At 39.7% G+C, this 20,823-nt stretch overlaps 2 protein-coding genes across 13 annotated transcripts in view; both read right to left on the minus strand.

Annotated features, from left to right (window-relative positions):
• Positions 1 to 126: 126 nt before the first annotated feature.
• On the minus strand, positions 127 to 16,374 carry LOC133644707 (centrosomal protein of 135 kDa-like). 6 transcript variants are annotated; one of them, XR_009824814.1, is made up of 16 exons: positions 16,189 to 16,373; positions 15,825 to 15,936; positions 15,553 to 15,743; positions 15,310 to 15,477; positions 13,242 to 13,398; positions 13,090 to 13,174; positions 12,888 to 13,016; positions 12,693 to 12,818; positions 12,557 to 12,622; positions 10,728 to 10,878; positions 10,445 to 10,656; positions 10,219 to 10,374; positions 10,013 to 10,153; positions 6,031 to 6,222; positions 4,443 to 4,544; positions 3,977 to 4,294 (listed from the first exon to the last, which is right to left on the minus strand). XR_009824814.1 is itself a non-coding variant. In XM_062039410.1 (15 exons), exons 2-14 carry the CDS (start codon positions 15,932 to 15,934, stop codon positions 6,064 to 6,066), a joined length of 1,851 nt encoding a protein of 616 aa, XP_061895394.1. In that variant the 5' UTR covers positions 15,935 to 15,936; positions 16,189 to 16,373; the 3' UTR covers positions 127 to 1,190; positions 6,031 to 6,063. The 6 variants fall into 6 exon arrangements, 5 of the variants coding, with proteins under 5 accessions (XP_061895394.1, XP_061895393.1, XP_061895396.1 ...); XM_062039410.1 differs by lacking the exons at positions 3,977 to 4,294; positions 4,443 to 4,544 and adding an exon at positions 127 to 1,190; XM_062039409.1 differs by having other exon boundaries at positions 3,977 to 4,544.
• A 2,530-nt stretch (positions 16,375 to 18,904) lies between these two features.
• Positions 18,905 to 20,823, minus strand: part of exoc1 (exocyst complex component 1) — a 35,100-nt gene continuing 33,181 nt past the window's right edge. For all 7 annotated transcript variants that reach the window (XM_062038492.1, XM_062038489.1, XM_062038488.1 and 4 more), the window contains 4 exons: positions 19,806 to 19,989; positions 19,542 to 19,741; positions 19,274 to 19,468; positions 18,905 to 19,210 (listed from right to left, as the gene is read on the minus strand). In XM_062038492.1, the coding sequence (XP_061894476.1) occupies positions 19,058 to 19,210; positions 19,274 to 19,468; positions 19,542 to 19,741; positions 19,806 to 19,989 (732 nt within the window). In that variant the 3' untranslated portion in view covers positions 18,905 to 19,057. The remainder of the gene's footprint in view (positions 19,211 to 19,273; positions 19,469 to 19,541; positions 19,742 to 19,805; positions 19,990 to 20,823) is intronic.

Genomic DNA, 20,823 nt, shown 5'->3' on the forward strand with positions numbered 1-20,823 from the left:
CTGAGGGGAAATTAAGATTTTCAGCACAATCCCATTCAAGATCAGACAAACATTACAGGCAGACAGAACAGGATCGCTGACGGGTCTGCCAACTTCCGGCGCCCTTACAAAAAAGGTGAGATACAGGTAAACAATGGGGGGGGGGGTTAGGTTTGTTTGATATCAACACTTCAGTCATCAACAATTGTATCATCAGAGAAATGGACATTGGAACAGTGTAGGATATGTACAACAAGTAGTGGACATAGAGAGAGGGATCAGAAAGCATAAGAATAAGTATCTACATTTGATTATTTACATTTGATTATTTACAATCCAGGGAGGTGGGATGTGGAAGGGAGGGTGTTAGTTTAGGGTTGAAGTTGCCTGGAGGTGTTCTTTTAGTGCGGTTTTGAAGGAGGATAGAGATGCCCGTTCTTTTACACCTGTTGGGAGTGCATTCCATATTGATGTGGCATAGAAAGAGAATGAGTTAAGACCTTTGTTAGATCGGAATCTGGGTTTAACATGGTTAGTAGAGCTCCCCCTTGTGTTGTGATTATGGCGGTCATTTACGTTAAGGAAGTAGTTTAACATGTACTTCGGTATCAGGGAGGTGTAGCGGATTTTATAGACTAGGCTCAGTGCTAGTTGTTTAACTCTGTCCTCCACCTTGAGCCAGCCCACTTTGGATAAGTGGGTATAGGAGTGAGGTGTGATCTGGGGTGGAGGTCTAGAAGTAATCTGACTAGCTTGTTCTGGGATGTTTGGAGTCTAGATTTGAGGGTTTTGGAGTTGCTAGGGTACCAGGAGGTGCATGCGTAATCGAAAAAGGGTTACGCATGCAGAGTTCCAGCTAGAATCTTCATGGTGCTTTTGTTGACCAGAGAGGAGATTCTATAGAGAAATCTCGTTCGTTGGTTGACCTTTTTGATTACCTTGGTTGCCATTTTATCACAGGAAAGATTAGCCTCTAGAATTGAACCTAGGTAGGTGACCTCATCTTTCCTGGTGATAATGTCACCCACTTTTATAGTGAAGTCACTGACTCTTAAGGTTGATGTGGGACCCAAATAGGATGGATTCCGTTTTACCCAAGTGTATGGATAGCTTGTTGTCAGCGAGCCAGGTGCAAATTCTACAGAGTTCAGCACTGAGGATTTTCTCCACCTGTGACTTGTCCTTGCCGGATACCAGCAGGGCCGAGTCATCTGCAAACAAGAACAATTCACAGTTGCATGCTGATGACATGTCGTTTATGTATATTAGGAACAGTAAAGGCCCTAATATACTGCCTTGGGGGACTCCACAGCTTACTGAGAGAGGGGGACACGGTGCCGTTCACCTCTACCACCTGTTTCCTCCCCTCCAAGTAAGATTGCATCCAGCTCGATGAGGTTTTATCAAATCCGATTGCTCTGAGATTATCCAACAGTATAGCGCGGTTAAAGGTGTCAAAGGCCTTCAGAAGGTCCAGCATGACCATGCCGCAGTATTTGCCCGCGTCCACCTCATGTTTGATGTGGTGGGTCAGATAGAGAAGGCATGTGTCAGTGGAGTGGTTAGTTCTGAAGCCGGATTGGAATTTGTACATGAGTTTATTAGTGGCAAGGTAACTAGCCCAGGTGAGCTCCGGTTGAGATGAGCAAATAGGGGCTGGCGTAGGTGGAGAGCTAATGTTTTTAGCATAGCACCGACGAGGTCCCGTAGATAAGTTAGCTTCAATGGCGTCGTTAGCAGCAGCATTGCTAGGCTTCGCCAGGCGGGATAACATTAACCGGGTGGTTACAGGTCCAGGGTTTAGTTCAGTGTCTCCTGAGAGTAGAAGTAATCGTAGTATTGTTGATCTTTGGTCTATCCTTCCAGTCAGGGGCTTGTTTCTTCTGTTTCGATCCGCAGTCAGGCACAAGGTTATCACGTTACCTCCGAAGCTAAAGTGCTTCGCCGATGTATTACCGAGGAGATAAAAATCACAGTGATTGTCCATTTCGCGTTCTCGACTCTCATTTTCAAGAGGGTATAGTATCCGTGGTGGTTTAAAATAGAAATCCGTGATCCACAATAGAAAAAGGAGAAAGTGTGTAATCAAACGAGCCTTTGTTTGTATGCTACAGTGGGAGCGAAAGAGAATGCATCCTGGGGACCGGAACTGATGGAAAACATACATACATACATATATACACACATACACATATACATATACATATACATAGGGATGATACTCGAAACCGGTTTTCCCGGTTGTTCGATAAGAAAAGAACCGAGTCTTCGGACTCGAATCCCTTTTTGAGAACCGGTACCCGTTATCGAGACCACTATAGTAAAGAAAAAGAGTTGGTTCTTTATTCGAATCGCTAGGAACGAATCCCGTCCCGACCAGAAATGCTCCGTGTGACATCACAAGAAATCAGTCATGTAGCTCAGTCATTAGGCGCAGATAGCGAAAGCAGGAAAAAAATGGACGGGAAAAAGCGCTCCAAGGTGTAATAAAGTTCAAAACAAAAAGGTATAATCCAATGAATAACTTTACTGAGAGATTTGAGCAGGGTACAAACACATGACAAACACTTTTACGACCAACCGGAAACATAGCAACCAGGCTAGCAACGCACCTCCTTTACGGCAGCTTTCGCAACGTTCTTAAAGCAACCGCAGCACATACATATATATACAACACATCTCCCTTTTTTAACTTTTGTTTTTCTTTCCTTGTAAACAAAACAAAATTACACTGTATATGTGTTGTCTGTCTAATTATAAATAATGCAGACGAGGCGTGTTGGCTGAGTTCTTGACGTTTACTTTCACGGGTGACGACATGCAACAACACTTTTCGGGGCTACCGCGCATGCTCGTCACTCCCGTTGCATGATGGGTAGTGTAGTTGTTATATTCCCTAGCTCATAACATCTTTCACCCTATAAAGAAATAATGTTAACTCAATAAAGTGTATTTCTTTTTTTAGCTTTAACTTTTCATTTTTTTTAGCATTGTAAACACATTTGCAAACAACTTTTCTCTTCATAGAATTGTCTTTCAATAAAGAAATAAAGTGCAAAAATGTCAAAGCATCATAACAAACAGTTATATCAAATAGCAGCAGAATTGCACTTTTTGGAGAGCTGTATTATTTCCAGTTTTGTGCCCAAGGGACTTATTTTATTTAACACTATATTATTATTTATACACCTATAGTGATCACAGAGACAGGTTGTTTTTGTGTTACCTTATATATTTGTTTTTCTGAAAAATCCCACTTAATATACTTTGGGTAACAACAGTCAATATTTATTTATTTTATTGTATTTTTTTAGGGGGGTAACAGTCAATATTTATTTATTTTTTAGATTAAATTGTTTTCTTATATAATAAAAGTGAGCTTTTGTTAAACCAAATATTGTGGGTTTTTTTCCATATACAACAACCTATCTGGACTCGATAAGAGAATCGATAAGGAATCGGTTCGATAAGAGGATTCGATAATAGACTCGAACTCGATAATTTCTTATCAAACATCATCCCTACATATACACCTACATACATACATATATATATATATATTATATATATATTGGGAAAGGCTCCAGCACCCCCGCGACCCCGAGAGGTACAAGCCGTAGAAATGGTTGGATATATATGTATATACTGTATATACTGTATATATATATATATATATATATATATATATATATATATATATATATATATATATATATATATATACACATATACATATATATACATATATACTGTATTTATATATACATATATATATATATGCATATATATACAGTACATACATATATATACACACATATATGTGTGTATATATACACACACAGATATATATACGTATATATGTATACATATATACATGTGTGTATGTATATATATATATATATATATATATATATATATATATATATGTATATATATATATATATATATATATATATATATATATGTGTATGAATACAATTTATGTATTCAGACCCATTTACATTTGTCACTCTTTGTTTCATTGCAGCCATTTGCAAAAAATAAAAAAAAGTTAATTTTATTTCTCAGTGGTGTGATCCAGTGCCACTCACTTTACTTTCTACATGTCTGTAAAGTGTACCTAATGCAGTCCAGTCTGCACGGCATAAAGTTGAATTACGATTCTTGCACTGTAAGGTCAAATGACCGCTAACCTAGGCTTGGTGTTGTGGGCTGTTGCCAAAGAAGTAGCTCTATTTCCAACATTTTTTCCTTGCATAAACTGCCTAGCAAGCTTTGTGTTCTTGTGGAGGAGAAGTCAATAAGCCAGGATGTCCTAGAATTGTAATAAGAATGAGAATGCAACAGTTACAAAATATGTCAGCAAAAGATACAGCAATATATCAGGACACAGCGCTGGACTATAGCTTCAATTCAGAAGGAGAAGAGTGAATCTGCACACAGCTTTTTAAAACATTATTCACCAGATGGAATCGATGAAATCCGCCTGTTTTAAGAATTCCTCTTCCTCAGTAACTTTCCACAAAGACAAAAAGTAGTGTTGTGCACATCATTGGAGCAGTGTTCTGGGATTGGATAAAATATGCAATTAATTGAGGGCAGCTTTTGTACTGAGTGTACTTTGTTATTGGTGAGTAAATAATCTTTGAGCACCTAATGATTCAATTACAATTCAAGGGCTATAATTTGATTCTAAATCCATTATTTATGTATATTTATTTTTTATATCGTAAACCAATATCCATTCATCCATCTATTTTCTACCGCTTATCCCTTTCGGGTCGTGGGGGGTGCTGGAGCCTATCTCAGCTGCATTCGGCCCGGAAGGTGGGGTACACCCTGGACGAGTCGCCACCTCATCGCATAGACAGACAACATTCACACTCACATTTACACACTGGGGCCAATTTAGTGTTGCCAATTAACCTATTCCCAGGTGCATGTCTTTGGAGGTGGGAGGAAGCCGGAGTAGACGGAGGGAACCCACGCGGTCACAGGGAGAACATGCAAACTCCACACAGAAAGACCCCGATCCTGGGGATCGAAACCAGGACCTTCGTATTGTGAGGCACATGCACCAGTCCCTGTTCCACCGTGCTGCTCTGAACCAATATCTATTATACATATATCATTATATTTAATTAGAAATACGTTTGTAAGGTAAACTACAGAATGCACAGAGACTTTACTTACTTATTGAGTCATATCTAAGGCTCACATGTTTTCTCCATAGATCATAACATTTTCAGAATCAAAAGCTTTTTATTGCCATTGTCAGTGAATGGGTTCAAAGACTAGGAATTGTTTTAATGTGCAATGGTTCTACATTAAACAAGCACTAGCAAAATAAACTATGGTAAAAATGTAAATAGAATACAACTAGAGTAATATAATAAGTCTTTAAAAATTTCCAAAAATGTTTAAAAAAACATCCTAAAAACGATATACTAAAAAAACGCAACGTGTGAGCCAAGTATAGTAATGATGAACTACTATATGAAAGTGGGTTTGGGTTTCTATGTCACGTGACTAAAAAGCTATAGACAACATTTTTAAATATGTTCAGAAAAATCAAATAGATGATGAACAGGAAAAAACATTGTGTGAGCCAAGTGAAGTAATGATGAACAAACAAAATTAAAGTGTTTTTTAGGTTTTAGATCACATGACCAAAAAGCTATTGACGATTGAAAATGTTCTCTACGTGCAATTCAATACAGATTTTTGCGACAGTCTCTAAACAGGATGCACTATTTTAGCACAGGATTCTGAGTTGCTGCTTCAGTCAGCCGGCAACGAATTGATATAAAGTTTTTTTTTTGCAGATGAATATATTGTATTGGAGATGCTTAATTGTTTCAAATGTGTAGATGGTTGTCTGTGTTCAAAATAAGCTCATACATTCTCATAAATGCACAAAAAGGTGCACTTCCACATTCTTTAATAATTCTGTATGTGGCCCAAACTGAAAGGTTTGTTGCCTTAAGACACTCATTGAACTGAAGTCTCAAGGTTTAATGTTCACCTTTAAAATACAACCTTTGAATTCACCTTTGGGCCAGGGTGAACCGGTCACGCTTTCTACTAAGAGTCCTTCTCGCTGGCCGCCAGGTTGGTTTGTAACTCCCTTTGGGGAGTGGTGGAGAGCAGCGTATTCGGGGTGCGGACGATCTGCCTTTTGCTTGCCAGCTGCTTCTTCGGCAGCTCTGCCTCCGACCGCACATCTTCCAGTTCTCCTTCCACCTGCAGGACAAGCACGCCAACAAAAGAAACTTGATTAGGGCGCTACAGCAAAATAAAAGCAGCCGCTCCTGAAAAATGAGGGTGTTTACCTGAAAACAAATAAAAATTAATATTGTATGGGTGGATATATATCGATATACTATCAAGTTTACATACACTTGTAAAGAACATAATGTCATGGCTGTCTTGAGTTTCCAATACTTTCTACAACTCTTATTTGTTTGTGATAGAGTGATTGGAGCACATACTTGTTGGTCACAAAAAACATTCATGAAGTTTGGTTCTTTTATGAATTTATTATGGGTCTACTGAAAATGTGACCAAATCTGCTGGGTCAAAAGTATACATACAGCAATGTAAATATTTGGTTACATGTCCCTTGGCAAGTTTCACTGCAATAAGGCGCTTTCGGTAGCTATCCACAAGCTTCTGGTTGAATTTTTGACTGCTCCTCTTGACAAAATTGGTGCCGTTCAGCTAAATTTGTTGGTTTTCTGACATGAACTTGTTTCTTCAGCATTGTCCACACGTTTAAATCAGGACTTTGGGAAGGCCATTCTAAAACCTTAATTCTAGCCTGATTTAGCCATTCATTTACCACTTTTGACATGTGTTTGGGGTCATTGTCCTGTTGGAACACCCAACTGCGCCCAAGACCAAACCTCCGGGCTGATGATTTTAGGTTGTCCTGAAGAATTGGCAGAAAAACAGGCCCAGAACATAGTACTACCACCACCATGCTTGACGGTAGGAATTGGTGTTAATGAGATTAAAGGCCTCACATTTTCTCCTCCAAAATTATTGCTGGGTATTGTGGCCAAACAGCAACATTTTTGTTTCATCTGACCACAGAACTTTCCTCCAGAAGGTCTTATCTATGTCCATGTGATGTCAGATTAAACAAAAATGTTGCTGTTTGGCCACAATACCCAGCAATATGTTTGGAGGAGAAAAGGTGAGGCCTTTAATCCCAGGAACACCATCCCTACCGTCAAGCATGGTGGTGGTAGTATTATGATCTGGGCCTGTTTTGCTGCCAATGGAACTGGTGCTTTAAATGGGACAATGAAAAAGGAGGATTACCTCCAGATTATTCAGGACAACCTAAAACAATCAGCCCGGAGGTTGGGTCTTGGGCGCAGTTGGGTGTTCCAACAGGACAATGACCCCAAAAACACGTCAAAAGTGGTAAAGGAATGGCTAAATCAGGCTAAAATTAAGGTTTTAGAATGGCCTTCCCAAAGTCCTGACTTTTAAACGTGTGGACAATGCTGAAGAAACAAATCCCTGTCAGAAAACCAACAAATTTAGCTGAACTGCACCTATTTTGTCAAGAGGAGTGGTCAAAAATTCAACCAGAAGCTTGTGGATGGATGGCTACCAAAAGCGCCTTATTGAAGTGAAACTTGCCAAGGGACATGTAACCAAATATTAACATTGCTGTATGTATACTTTTGACCCAGCAGATTTGGTCACATTTTCAGTAGACCCATAATAAATTCATAAAAGAACCAAACTTCATGAATGTTTTTTGTGACCAACAAGTATGTGCTCCAATCACTCTATCACAAAAAAATAAGAGTTGTAGAAATTATTGGAAACTCAAGACAGCCATGACATTATGTTCTTTACAAGTGGATGTAAACTTTTGATCGCGACTGTATGTAACCTATTATTTACGCACTATTGATTACTGATGCACCGAAAATTCAGCCACCTAAAAGACTTTTATCACCAAAACAAGCAGCATGTCTGCAATGTGGACGCACTTTAATATATCCGAAATAAAATAAACACACGGATAGCTAAAATATTAAGAGGACAGTGGCGCCCCTTCAAGGAGAGAAATTGCGTGGGGCACCGGTTTCAGCAGTAAGACCAAGGAGCTGTCCGCGTGGCCGCAACTTGGCTCTGGTGGCTGCCGGCAAGTCCTCTCACCATGGCGCTCGCCCAAGCCCGCTTCGCGACCTAGTTCTTAAAGCCAATACTACTCGTCCCGAAGTTACGGATCTAACTAGCTAACTTCCTTTACCCACCTTGTTCTAACCTGCCAGAGGCTGTTTGCCTTAGAGACCTGCTGGGGACAGTGGTGATTGCGCTAAGAGTGAAAGGGAAGCTCACTTCCCCCAATATATCAAAAAAAGTGGGTCAAATAAGTACTTTTGTGTTTACATTTAATTAACTGAGTATGTGCTAGAACATGTTCAACTTTTGTTCAGAATCAGCTACTTTCATGACAGCTGCCGCAACCTTTTTCTCCTTCATTGTACTAGCGTCACTGTGCATTAGACAGTGTTAAAGCTGAGCGTCCATTGATTTCAATGGGGAAGCATAGAGTGGGTTGTTCCACTGCAGCCAATTGGATAAACGTTTGGCTTTGTCCCGTCCACAGACACAGAGCGTCTCTGGAATTGAATGAGAAGTGGACTGTGGACGCTGGGCTTCCACAAGATGATTCAATGATCTGTCTGAGGCTAAACACCATTTTGATTGACGCACTTTGTGACTTCAATAATAAATATGGCAGTGCCATGTTGGCATTTTTTTCCATAACTTGAATTGATTTATTTTGGAAAACCTTGTTACATTTTTCAATTGCATCCAGCGGGGCATCACAACAAAATTAGGCATAATAATGTGTTAATTCCACGACTGTATATATCGGTATCGGTTGATATCGGAATTGGTAATTAAGAGTTGGACTATATCGGATATCGGCAAAAAAGCCATTGTAGATTCCTATTGAAGCCTTTAGCTTGACGCTCCTCTACTTTCTCCTGCCCGCTTGCTGCCTTTAGCTTGACGCTCCTCTACTTTCTCCTGCCCGCTTGCTGCGGCGACAACAAACAAATATCCAGACGCTCCTCTTCGTTTGGTATCGTTTACTATTGTCACTTAATTATTCAAAAACGTGAAACAATAACGATGTGGGAACAAATGAATGGCAAAATAAACAGAGTTTGTTACAGCAAGAAAAAGTTAGAAAAAGTAAGAGTGAGGTCAAAAAACTGTGTGGCTCAATTCCCCCGCACCTGACTGTCATTACCCATAATGCACAGTGTCCAAAAACCAACCTACCACACAGATCCTTCCGCCATATATGCAATTTAAACAGTTACGTCATCAAATTATTTAGACAAATGTAATAATTATTCTAAGCATGCAAATAAAGTAAATAGTCCCATTTTGGCTGAATAAACATAAAGCACCTTCCATAAAATATGTAAATTAACTCAAACAGCATTTAGGCTCCTACAGCCATTATCGGACAGCTCTAGTATTTATGTTTGGATTAGATGAAAATTAGCTTTCCCTACTTGAAAAACCAGCAGCCGCCACTGGTGTACGGCCTGTGGTACATTGTACAATAAGTAGCGACAATTGAGAATTAGACAAAAGGATATAAAAAATATGTCAATACTAATGACCAAAAACACCGATTTGTTTTTAAATTTATGTAATTTTTTTGGCCTTTTTAAAATGATATGGTGTCATATTGACTCCACCCCGGGCCACGCCCCGACCACCACAGGTGTATTGGTAATCTGAGGGAAACCCTGATAACATAAGGATAAACTATTGAAATAATGCAGTAAGTTAAAAAACATAAATATAAACATAAATGATTATACAGTCCTCCCGCGGCATCCATATGTAAATGGATGGAATCATAAATATAAAGTAGGTTATAATAGGTAAAACTATTAGGGATAAATGACTTTAATTGTTGTTAAAGAAGATCTGTAACAAAATAAATACAATTCATATAGATTAACAGACACATACTAACCTTAAATTCCTCCATCAGTAATTCTCTTTGTGCATTAACCTGCATGATTTCATTCTCTGCCAGCTTTAGCTCCTCTCTTAAGTTCAAGACGTCATCAGATGTGCTTGAGCTTACACGGGCATCCTCCAGCTTCTCTTGTGTCTGCATAAATCAAAAAAGCTTTAGATACTTTCAGGTGTAAAGAAATCATGTCAGGTGTAGGTCACCTGGTAAAACATAATTTTGAAGTGGTCTCTTTCAGCGCTAAGAGCTTTCACTTTCGTCTGGATGTCTTCCGCGTGCTTCTCCACGTCCACCAGAGCCGCCTTCATCTCATCTCTTTCCTTCAATAAAGCGAGAAACTCAGATTCCTCAACGCCTCCCTGAAAATGTGTCGGCAAGTTCAAGCTTTACGCCTCACTGACATCAAAAATGTTCTTTTACCCTGATTACCTTGCGCCCTGGACTTCTGCTCCTGTCTGGACTGCCGCGACTGGGGCGGTTGGCTCCTCTGAATCTCATGCAGTGTTCGGCTTCCTGGCGGTAGCGATCCCTCTCCTCCTCTAGACTCTTCACGAAGGCGTCTAAACGCGACGGGGAGCGATCCCTTCCGCAAACGCCGTGTTTTGCTCGCATGGCCTCCAATTCCAGCACTACGTCTCTTTCTATATAACAGCAAGCAATCAATTTAGGTGGAGAATTCACATTTCCATAACAACAAACTGCATCTTTTTACCAGCGGACATCATCTTCTCCACTTTGTCTTGCAGCCTGACTTTCTCTGTCTCTATGAAGTCTACCTTTGCCTCCAGTTTCTCATTCTGCCCTCTGAGCTCCACCAGCTGGTCAGCAAGTGAACTTGTCTCAAACACTCTCTCGGAATGTTCCTAGGAAATTGAACAATGACAAAGGTGCTCAATTAGGGGTCTTCTACAAGAGTGTTGCTTAGTTACGTCACATATGCACATGTGTGAGCGAGTGTATTACGGGTTTTGAATTTGTGGATTACTTTGAGTCTATTCATTTCTATTATATAAGGTGCCGGTTATCATTTACAAACGTACAACCAGTAGAAGGAACAATAGCGTTAGTTTTATGACAGTGGGCAGAACATCCTCAGGTGCTTGTGCGTGAGCAAGCGTACCATGGACATTGAATTTGTGGATCATTTTCAGTCTTTTATAAATGAATTTCAATTGTGCAAGATGGGGGTTACCATCAATAGCTGGCAGAAAGAACAATGCCGTTAAAGGCCTACTGAAATGAGATTTTCTTATTTAAACGGGGATAGCAGGTCCATTCTATGTGTCATACTTGATCATTTCGCGATATTGCCATATTTTTGCTGAAAGGATTTAGTAGAGAACATTACAATCATGGCCACCAGCAGCGAGAGCGATTCGGACCGAGAAAGCGACGATTTCCCCATTAATTTGAGCGAGGATGAAAGATTCGTGGATGAGGAAAGTGAAAGTGAAGGACTAGAGGGCATTGGAAGCGATTCAGATAGAGAAGATGCTGTGAGAGGTGGGTGGGACCTGATATTCAGCTGGGAATGACTAAAACAGTAAATAAACACAAGACATATATATACTCTATTAGCCACAACACAACCAGGCTTATATTTAATATGCCACAAATTAATCCCGCATAACAAACACCTCCCCCCTCCCGTCCATATAACCCGCCAATACAAATCAAACACCCGCACAACACACTCAATCCCACAGCCCAAAGTACCGTTCACCTCCGCAAAGTTTATACAGCACATATATTTGCCCAAAGTTACGTACGTGACATGCACATAGCGGCACGCACGTACGGGCAAGCGATCAAATGTTTGGAAGCCGCAGCTGCGTACTCACAGTACCGTGTCTGCTATCCAACTCAAAGTCCTCCTGGTAAGAGTCTCTGTTGTCCCAGTTCTCCACAGCTTTCTAATTTGCTGTCTCCATTGTTCATTGAACAAATTGCAAAAGATTCACCAACACAGATGTCCAGAATACTGTGGAATTTTGCGATGAAAACAGACGACTTAATTGCTGGCCACAATGGTGTCCCAAAATGTCCGCTACAATCCGTGACGTCACGCGCAGACGTCATCATACCGAGACGTTTTCAGCTGGATATTTTGCGGGAAATTTTAAATTGCACTTTACTAATCTAACCCGGCCATATTGGCATGTGTTGCAATGTTAAGATTTTATCATTGATATATAACTATCAGACTGCGTGGTCGGTAGTAGTGGCTTTCAGTAGGCCTTTAAGTACATGACGTGTGTTGTGTTACACAAGCTTATGTGCTCGTGCTTGATCAATCTTTGAATTTGTGGATTATTTTGAGGGTTTTTTCTTTTTAATTAATTTCCACTAAGCAAGGTGTAGGTCATCATCAATTGCTGGAAAGAAGAGCAACGCCACTAATTACACAACACATGTGTTGCACAGGTGCTTATTAGAATCAGAATCAGCTTTATTACGTGTTGTATGACATGCTAGTGAATGAGTGAACGGAACCATGGGCTTTAACTTTGAGGCTTATTTTCAGTTTCACAAAACACTCACCGCTCTTATCTTTTTAAAGTTGTCCTTAAAATTTTCAATGACCTCCCTTTGACGACTATTTGTTTCCTGTAAAGAAGTAAAACAAAGCTTTGATATAGAGGTATTTTCTTTCTACGTCTTAACTCTATAATCTCACTTTAGTATCTAGCAACTCCTGATCAGCCATTTCCAAGGCCCGCTCCTTATCCATCTCCATCCCATTCGGCTGCAGTCTCTCCAACATCTGCTGTTGCGTCCTATTGTTGTCTTGCAAGAAATCGATCTGTGTAGAGCACAATTAACACACAATCCACCAAAAGAATGCAGGATAATTCTTCAATGGGTGACTCACTTGAAGGTTAAGTTGGGCAATCCGTTTTTCATTGCTGATGTTCTGAGCCTCCAAAGAGATGACATCACGGGGTCGCCCTCCGTGAAGTGAACGATTCAAACGCTCGATCTCTCTGTCCCTCTCGGACACCTTCAAGAAACAGTTGGAAAAGATGATCAACCTCATGACAGTACATAAATCAACCATTTGCCTGTTTACTTACTTGAGTATTTAACAGTTGTATACATTCATGGGAATCTTCCAGCGCATAGTGGATTTTTGTGACTTCTTCCTCCAGCTCAAGAATTCTTCGAATCAAAATGGCGTAAGCACTTCATGCAAAGCACATGAGAAAAGAATGAATACACCGCATACCTTTTATCAGCCAACTGCAGGAGATCTGCTGTGTACGGGTCGCCTGGCTGGGGTACGGGGTAAGCTGATGTCGCGGGTGGAGGGATGAGCTCATCTGTTTGCATCCTCGGACGCCTGAAAGGGATGCTGCGCTTTTTTCCACCTAGGACACGGCCGACTAACACCCATGCATATTTCTCATTAGCTCAAGTTTATAGTGCTCCATCAATATAATCACAGGATTGAATTGATACAGCAAATAACTAAATACAAATTAAACATGAAAGCTAACAATAAATACAATACAAACTATAGGAAATGTGTACACAGCACGCCTTTAAACTGATACGTTGCCATAAATATTGCTCATTTATAACGTCTTGCGGTTTGTTTATATTCATATTTAGAAACCATTTCATTTTGAGTTAGGTTATCTTTATTCTGGTATGACCACTAGTCTATAACTTTGTCAGTGTTCAAGGCTGTACAGTGCAAGCATTTCAGTCGGATTTGTGACTGAAAATAGGATTCTACAAGAAACTTTAGTTCCAGGAACTTGACGTTCCAGGAACTTAAAGTTCCTGAACTTTTGGAAGAAAAGGGCCTAATGTCGCCTATGTGCTTTGTGTTCTTTAATGTTTCTCTCTTGTTTCCCCGTTTTTTTGCCTTGTTCTTTGTGGACTTTTTTTAGCCTGCACTGCAACCACATGGTTTTGATGTGTGCCCAAAAGAGTGGCGGCAGATCACAGTAGCTCCTGAGATTTTCATCATTTTACAATTGAGCTATTGTGTGTCAAACAATTCCTCTTGTGGATCAATAGTTTTTGAAGTTTAAGAGTTCACAAAAAAAATGACAAATCAGATTGCTTTGACAAAAATGTTAACACATTTTTTTTTTTTAGGTCAAATGCTGATACTGTACATTATTATAATGTAATTTTGTCTTGCAAATACATTAATGCCATCAAATATATCTATCTATAAATGGACATGGATAAGCATTCTTGCTTTTTTTCCCGTATCCCTTTTCGGTGGGTGCCGTTGCATGTCTGTCAAATTACAAAGAGTGATGAAGTGTTGCTATATATGTCTGCCGGAATAAATAAATGCATTCATTCATTCAATATACACTACCGTTCAAAAGTTTGGGGTCGCCCAAACAATTTTGTGGAATAGCCTTCATTTCTAAGGACATAGACTGTCGAGTTTCAGATGAAAGTTCTCTTTTTCTGGCCATTTTGAGCGTTTAATTGACCCCACAAATGTGATGCTCCAGAAACTCAATCTGCTCAAAGGAAGGTCAGTTTTGTAGGTTCTGTAACGAGCTAAACTGTTTTCAGATGTGTGAACATGATTGCACAAGGGTTTTCTAATCATCAATTAGCCTTCTGAGCCAATGAGCAAACACATTGTACCATTAGAACACTGGAGTGATAGTTGCTGGAAATGGGCCTCTATACACCTATGTAGATATTGCACCAAAAACCAGACATTTGCAGCTAGAATAGTCATTTACCACATTAGCAATGTATAGAGTGTATTTCTTTAAAGTTAAGACTAGTTTAAAGTTATCTTCATTGAAAAGTACAGTGCTTTTCCTTCAAAAATAAGGACATTTCAATGTGACCCCAAACTTTTGAACGGTAGTGTATATAGTCGAGGTTTCTGTGGTTTATCCGTTATACAGTGCTCAGTGACGAGCAGGGAAACCTGCGAAACAGGCTTGTAGGGATGATATAGATTTGTTTTAGGTCAAATCCTCATACTGTACATTATTATAATGTAATTTTCGCTTGTAAATACATTAATGCCATCAAATATATCTATCTATATATATAGTCGGGGTTTCTGTGGTTTATCCGTTATACAGTGCTCAGTGACGAGCAGGGAAACCTGCGAAACAGGCTTGTAGGGATGATATAGCCTCTGTGTTTTTTCCTGACCTGACGTATATCTATATATATTTTTTTTTTTTACAGCAATTGGTGCCTCCCCCCAGTATTAAACTATTTCCTACATCCTTGACTGTAGTATGCGGAATATTATCACAGTTGTGTTACTATCATCATCATCAAACATTGGATACTACCTGGCGTCTGCACCACTGCTTGCAAGTTCTTTTCCTGGAGCTCCAGGATGCGCTCGGTTTTGGTTTTGCCGTCTTTCTCCAGGCAGCGCAGGTTGTGCATGTATTGGTTGTTAAGGAATGTCAGGTCACAAGTCTGGTGTTCCAGTTTTCTGATGCGGGTTTTCAGCTCTGAAAATAGGCAGACATTTAGGCTCATAATATTAGTGTATAGCAGGACGCCAGAATAGGATTGATGATGAATACCTTTGGTGGCATGGTCCTTCTCCTCCTTCACCTTCAGAAGCTCCTGGTGGACTTCATTGTTCTCCTTGACCAGTCGGGCATTATCTGCCCTGTATGGCTCCAGAAGAACATCACAGTTGAGGCATTCTTTCTCGTTCTTCCCTTGTGACAGTCTTGCATTGCGCAGGCTTTCAGTAGTACGGACTAGATCGCTGCAATGGAGAAGTAGTTCATTCATTTGAATAACTGGGTTAAAAGTGGACGTACAATTAGTGCCAAAGGTGTGTGTTTACCTGAATAGTTTCTCAACTAGTGGCAGTGATTCTATTCCAAGAGGATGCTTGTAACCCAGCTGGCCAAGACGCTTTCTCAAGTTGACAAACTTCTCGATGCTGCTTTCCATGACTTTAATTAAAGGATAACATGATCAAATACACAACAGCTAAGCTTTTTAATGTTTGCTAACTCCACTATAGCCGCTAGGGGGCGCTAGCTAGCCAACAGCTACGAAGTAGCGAGTCACTGATGCATTTGCCTCATTATTAATTTATTAGCCAGTCACTCACCAAAATATGAAATATAAACTTTCAGAGAGATTTCGGTTGTCAGTAAGTTGGACGTTTCATAAGTAAAACCTCAACATTGTCTTCTACTTACCTCAGACGGATGGAACTAGTTTTGTCTGATAGCTCACGTCCCAAACGACCATTTGGACCCGCGAAGTGCCTGCTTTGGGTGCATTCATAACAGAACCATTTTAATTACATTTTGCGTATTTTTTTTTGAAGTTTGGTGACGTTTTAAGTTTGAAAGAGATGTTTGTTGTGCACACCAGCGTCGCCCGTGTGAACTGCACGGGAGGGGCTTTGGCTTTTAACCAAACAAAAAGAGGCCTTTTTTTTTCAACCTAAAAAAATTTCCAACTTGAAAAAAAAGTTGACGTGGAATAAAAAAATAAATTTTCAAACCAAAAAAATAGATTTGAAATAAAACACATTTTCAAACTAAAAACGTATTGTTTACAAATCTTTATGTATACTGTATATATATATATACACACACATATATATATACTGTATATATATATATATATATATATATATATATATATATATATATATATATATATAAGTGTAAGATCAGCTGGCGGCCTTCCTGGAGAAGGAAGTCGAGGACTATATCAGTTAACTGATCTTAGTCCTCGACCAATTGGTGGCATGCCTGAAGTAGAAAGTTTAGAACAAAGATCCGCTGGTGGCCTTGCTGGAAAAGGAAGTGGAGAACTAAGATCAGCTGGTGGCATGGCTGGAGAAGGAAGTGGAGAACTAAGATCAGCTGGTGGCATGGCTGGAGAAGGAAGTGGAGGACTAAGATCAGCTGGTGGCATGGCTGAAGTAGAAAGTTGAGGACAGAGATCAGCTAGTGGCCTTGCTGGAAAAGGAAGTCGAGGACTAAGATCAGCTGGTGGCATGGCTGGAGAAGGAAGTGGAGAACTAAGGTCAGCTAGTGGCCTTGCTGGAGAAGGAAGTCAAGAACCAATATCGGCTGGTGACATGGCTGAAGTAGAAAGTTGAGGACAATGATCAGCTAGTGGCCTTGCTGGAGAAGGAAGTCGAGGACTAAGATCAGCTGGTGGCCTTGCTGGAGAAGGAAGTCAAGAACCAATATCGGCTGGTGGCATGGCTGAAGTAGAAAGTTGAGGACAAAGATCAGCTAGTGGCCTTGCTGGAGAAGGAAGTCGAGGACTAAGATCAGCTGGTGGCCTTGCTGGAGAAGGAAGTCAAGAACCAAGACAAGCTGGTGGCATTGCTGAAGTAGAAAGTTTAGGACAAAGATCCGCTGGTGGCCTTGCTGGAAAAGGAAGTGGAGAACTAAGATCAGCTGGTGGCATGGCTGAAGTAGAAAGTTGAGTACAAAGATCAGCTGGTGGCATGGCTGAAGTAGATTGTCAAGCTGATGAGCCACACCAGAAAGCTGCTGGAGGCGGAACTTGCAAGACAAGACCTCCCTAAACTTAATTTTTATTTATTAATTTATTGGTGACGTGCCTTTTCTTGTTGCTTTTCTTGTTTTGTTTTTTTACATTGTATATTAAGTGTGTGTGTGCAAATAAACAAGTTTTCTTGATGTTCAAGGTGTCATCGGTTTGACTACATCTTTGTTCGCCTCTATGTATAGCAAAGCGCCTGCGCCTTTAGCGTATTTTTTTTATTTAAACACACTCAGGCAATCATATTTTCTTGTCTCGATTTGCATGTTGCAGGAACACAGTGTCTTTCTGTTTTTTAGAACCACAAGAGGTTTGATTTAAACTCCGACATACTTTTTATGTTCTCTACATCAACTTAAATGTACTACAAATTACCATATTTAGTGCGCCTCATAACCCGGTGTGACTTATGATTGCACTAATTCTGGTTGCGCATACTGACCTTGAAAATGTTTTTTTTTGGTACATGGTGTAATCAGAAGTGTGACCAGTAGATAGCAATCACACCTACGTTTTTTAACACAAAAAATAGACTTGAAATTAAAAATATATATATTTTCAAACAAGAACATATATGGAATAAAACATTTTTTCTAACAAAATAAGTTTTGGCTAGAATTCTTTGATTTGGTTAAAATAATTTTTTGGGGGTTTTCAATTTTTTTTGTTTACAAATCTTTTTTTAAAAAAAGTTTTTTTGGGGGGGGCGGTTGTTAAGTCATCTATCTATCCATAGTCATAAACAAAAAAAAAAACATTTACCATTTATAAACCGAATAAATGACTTGCAACAAAACAACAAAAAAAGATTTGCAACCCAAAAATATATATCAAAAAGTTTTTCAACCAAAACGTTTTTGTTTGCAAACTTTACATTTTAAATCAATTTTTTTGTTTGCAAATATGTATTTTTTACAAAACAGTGTTTTGTGTTTGCAAATCTTTTTCCAGGTTACAAATCTTTCAGTTTTTTTTTGGTTATTAATCCTTTTTTTTTTGTGGCATAAAAATACACACAGCTCACTGTCATTTGTTTATCTGTTAAATATCTATGTTTAGTTTATGCTTAGTGTGTGTCAAATCCTGTTTTATTATTGCACATTGCAGTATGGGAGAAACGCAATTTCAGTCTGCTGTGTAATGTACTATTGCTTGGTCTGATTGACAATAAAGTTTGACTTGAATTGATTTCTCTCCATAGATTAGTGGAGCATTAAAATGTAAAAGAGGCAAAAAATGGGCATTGCAATCTCCTGAAAAAAGGGCGAAAGTTTGAGTTCATAGCCTTAAAAGGTCAAAATCAGCAGAAAACAAATCTACCCATGTTTCTTAAAAAAACTAAAAATTCCGTATACAATTGAAGAGTTTAAAACAATAGAAGGATGAGATTAAGAGTGCAGTTTTATTAACAATGAATGAGATACGTGCACCAGGGAAACAAACTCTTGAGGGAATAAACCGACTGGTGTATGTTCAGCCAGCGTGTGACAGTAGTGAGTCATTGTTATGGTCAGACTGGATGGCAGCATGGTTAAATTAATGCGACTGAGCGATACTGGAGAAATACTCCAGCATGTCCTGAATTGTGAACTCCATGGTGATTCCAGATCCAGGATAACATCTGCCGATCAAATCTTCAAAGTGCTTGTACTGGCGAATGAACTCGTCTTGTGTGGAGTGCCACACCACCTGCAAAGAAAAAAAAGTTACAAAAAAGAAGAGTGGGCACTTTGAAAAGGCAAGAGACCTCACCTGTAGAAGACTCTCCTCTTCACACAAGTGTTTGTCAACCTTCTTGTAGAGGTTATCTAGACCCTTTTTAACCTCTTTGCCGGGGTATTCTTTGATGACCTTGCGTAGTTCTTGCTTGTTGAAGGCCAGCTGGTAGCTCACCTCCTCCTCCCGGACGCCTTGCGCCACGCGGGCTTCTACCCCCTCAAAAAAATGCTGCAAAGGAACCATAAAAATCAAACAGCGCTTGCAAAATGTCTGGTTTTTGTTAGTGCAACATTTTTCTTACGTTGAGTTTTTCCAAAGGCTGGCCCAAGGAGTTGATGACATAGGACTGCAAGTGGTCAGTGTACTTGTACTTGGCATCTCGCCTCTCTGCATCCAGGCAAGAGATCTTCAGTCGGGACAGCGTGGAAAAGATGTGGTGGAAGTTCTCCATCATCACAACATCCCTCGGCGTCTTCTGGCTTTCATTGGCCACCTTCTCCACTGATGAAGACAGTGCATTGTCAGAGCCTCTATTTAAACAAAAAGTGCTCTCTCGCGTTCTCACCGTTCATGAAGACCGCCCTGATGAGTTTGACGTAGGCTTTATCCAGGTCCCCTCGGCGCTCCGCATTCCGGAAGATGGTTTCAGCCAACTCGGCAAACTCTTCGAAGCCGGTGACAAAAGGCAGGATTCCCACTTTGCTCTTCTTGGATATCTTCACTTCCTCCATTTGCCTTATCTGACCAGACTGTGAAAAAGAAATACACATTCTCAGCTATATCTTATAATACTGCCTTTTCCCCCACGTAAAACGCGCTATTCGTGATAATGAAAAATATACTTTCATTTAATCTTTTAAAAGTAATGCTTTTTTAAATATTACCCACCCTGAATTGTAATGCGTCATACTACTTTTGCGTTATTTTCACAGAAAAAAAACAGCAGAATTTAATTCTAATACTAAAACAATGCCAAAACAGCGATGGTACTAATCTTACTAAAACTATTTTTCTATTATCAAAGATCTGGCCAAATAAACCAAAAATGTATTATAAAACTATGACATTAATTTGCAAGGAATTACACGCTAATCATGTAGATAGACTTAATGACATCGCGACTGTGTACGTTTGGTGTGGATTTTATATCAATATAATTATGCATTTATATATACAAAGTAACTCGAAACACTTGTATCTCAAATCAAGTCAATTTAATTGGTGCTTGCACCCCGAAACACCACCAATTTTTACATTCAACATGCCGTTTAAAAATAAAAATAAACTAGTTAAGCAATATCTAAAAACAATAGAATTAATGTACCAGAAACAGTTTTATGATGTCATGTAATAATAATGTACAGGATTTAGACTGTAAAGTCACTGTGTTTGATCCAGCTACTAACTCTCTGCCACACCACAATGTCAGCGTGGAAAGACCGTAGGAGATGCGAAGGAAGAGATGGACGAGGCTGTGGAGCTCGAGTTGAGCTTCGTTGAGCTCCTGGACGGATTGTTGCTAATCTGCGGGGACTGGACATTCGCTGAGAGCTAGTGGACAGCCTAAGACGCAGTCGGCTCTC

The sequence above is a fragment of the Entelurus aequoreus genome, linkage group LG27, assembly GCF_033978785.1.
Source record: "Entelurus aequoreus isolate RoL-2023_Sb linkage group LG27, RoL_Eaeq_v1.1, whole genome shotgun sequence".
NCBI lineage: Eukaryota > Metazoa > Chordata > Actinopteri > Syngnathiformes > Syngnathidae > Entelurus > Entelurus aequoreus.

Excerpts from the sequence above, each read along its gene's own strand:
- LOC133644707 (XM_062039410.1), bottom strand. The coding sequence starts at position 15,934 with ATGGAAAGCAGCATCGAGAAGTTTGTCAACTTGAGAAAGCGTCTTGGC. Across the intron at positions 15,744-15,824 it reads CTAGTTGAGAAACTATTCAG|CGATCTAGTCCGTACTACTG; the intron begins GTAAACACACAC and ends TCTCCATTGCAG. Across the intron at positions 12,623-12,692 it reads AGGAGTTGCTAGATACTAAA|GAAACAAATAGTCGTCAAAG; the intron begins GTGAGATTATAG and ends ACTTCTTTACAG.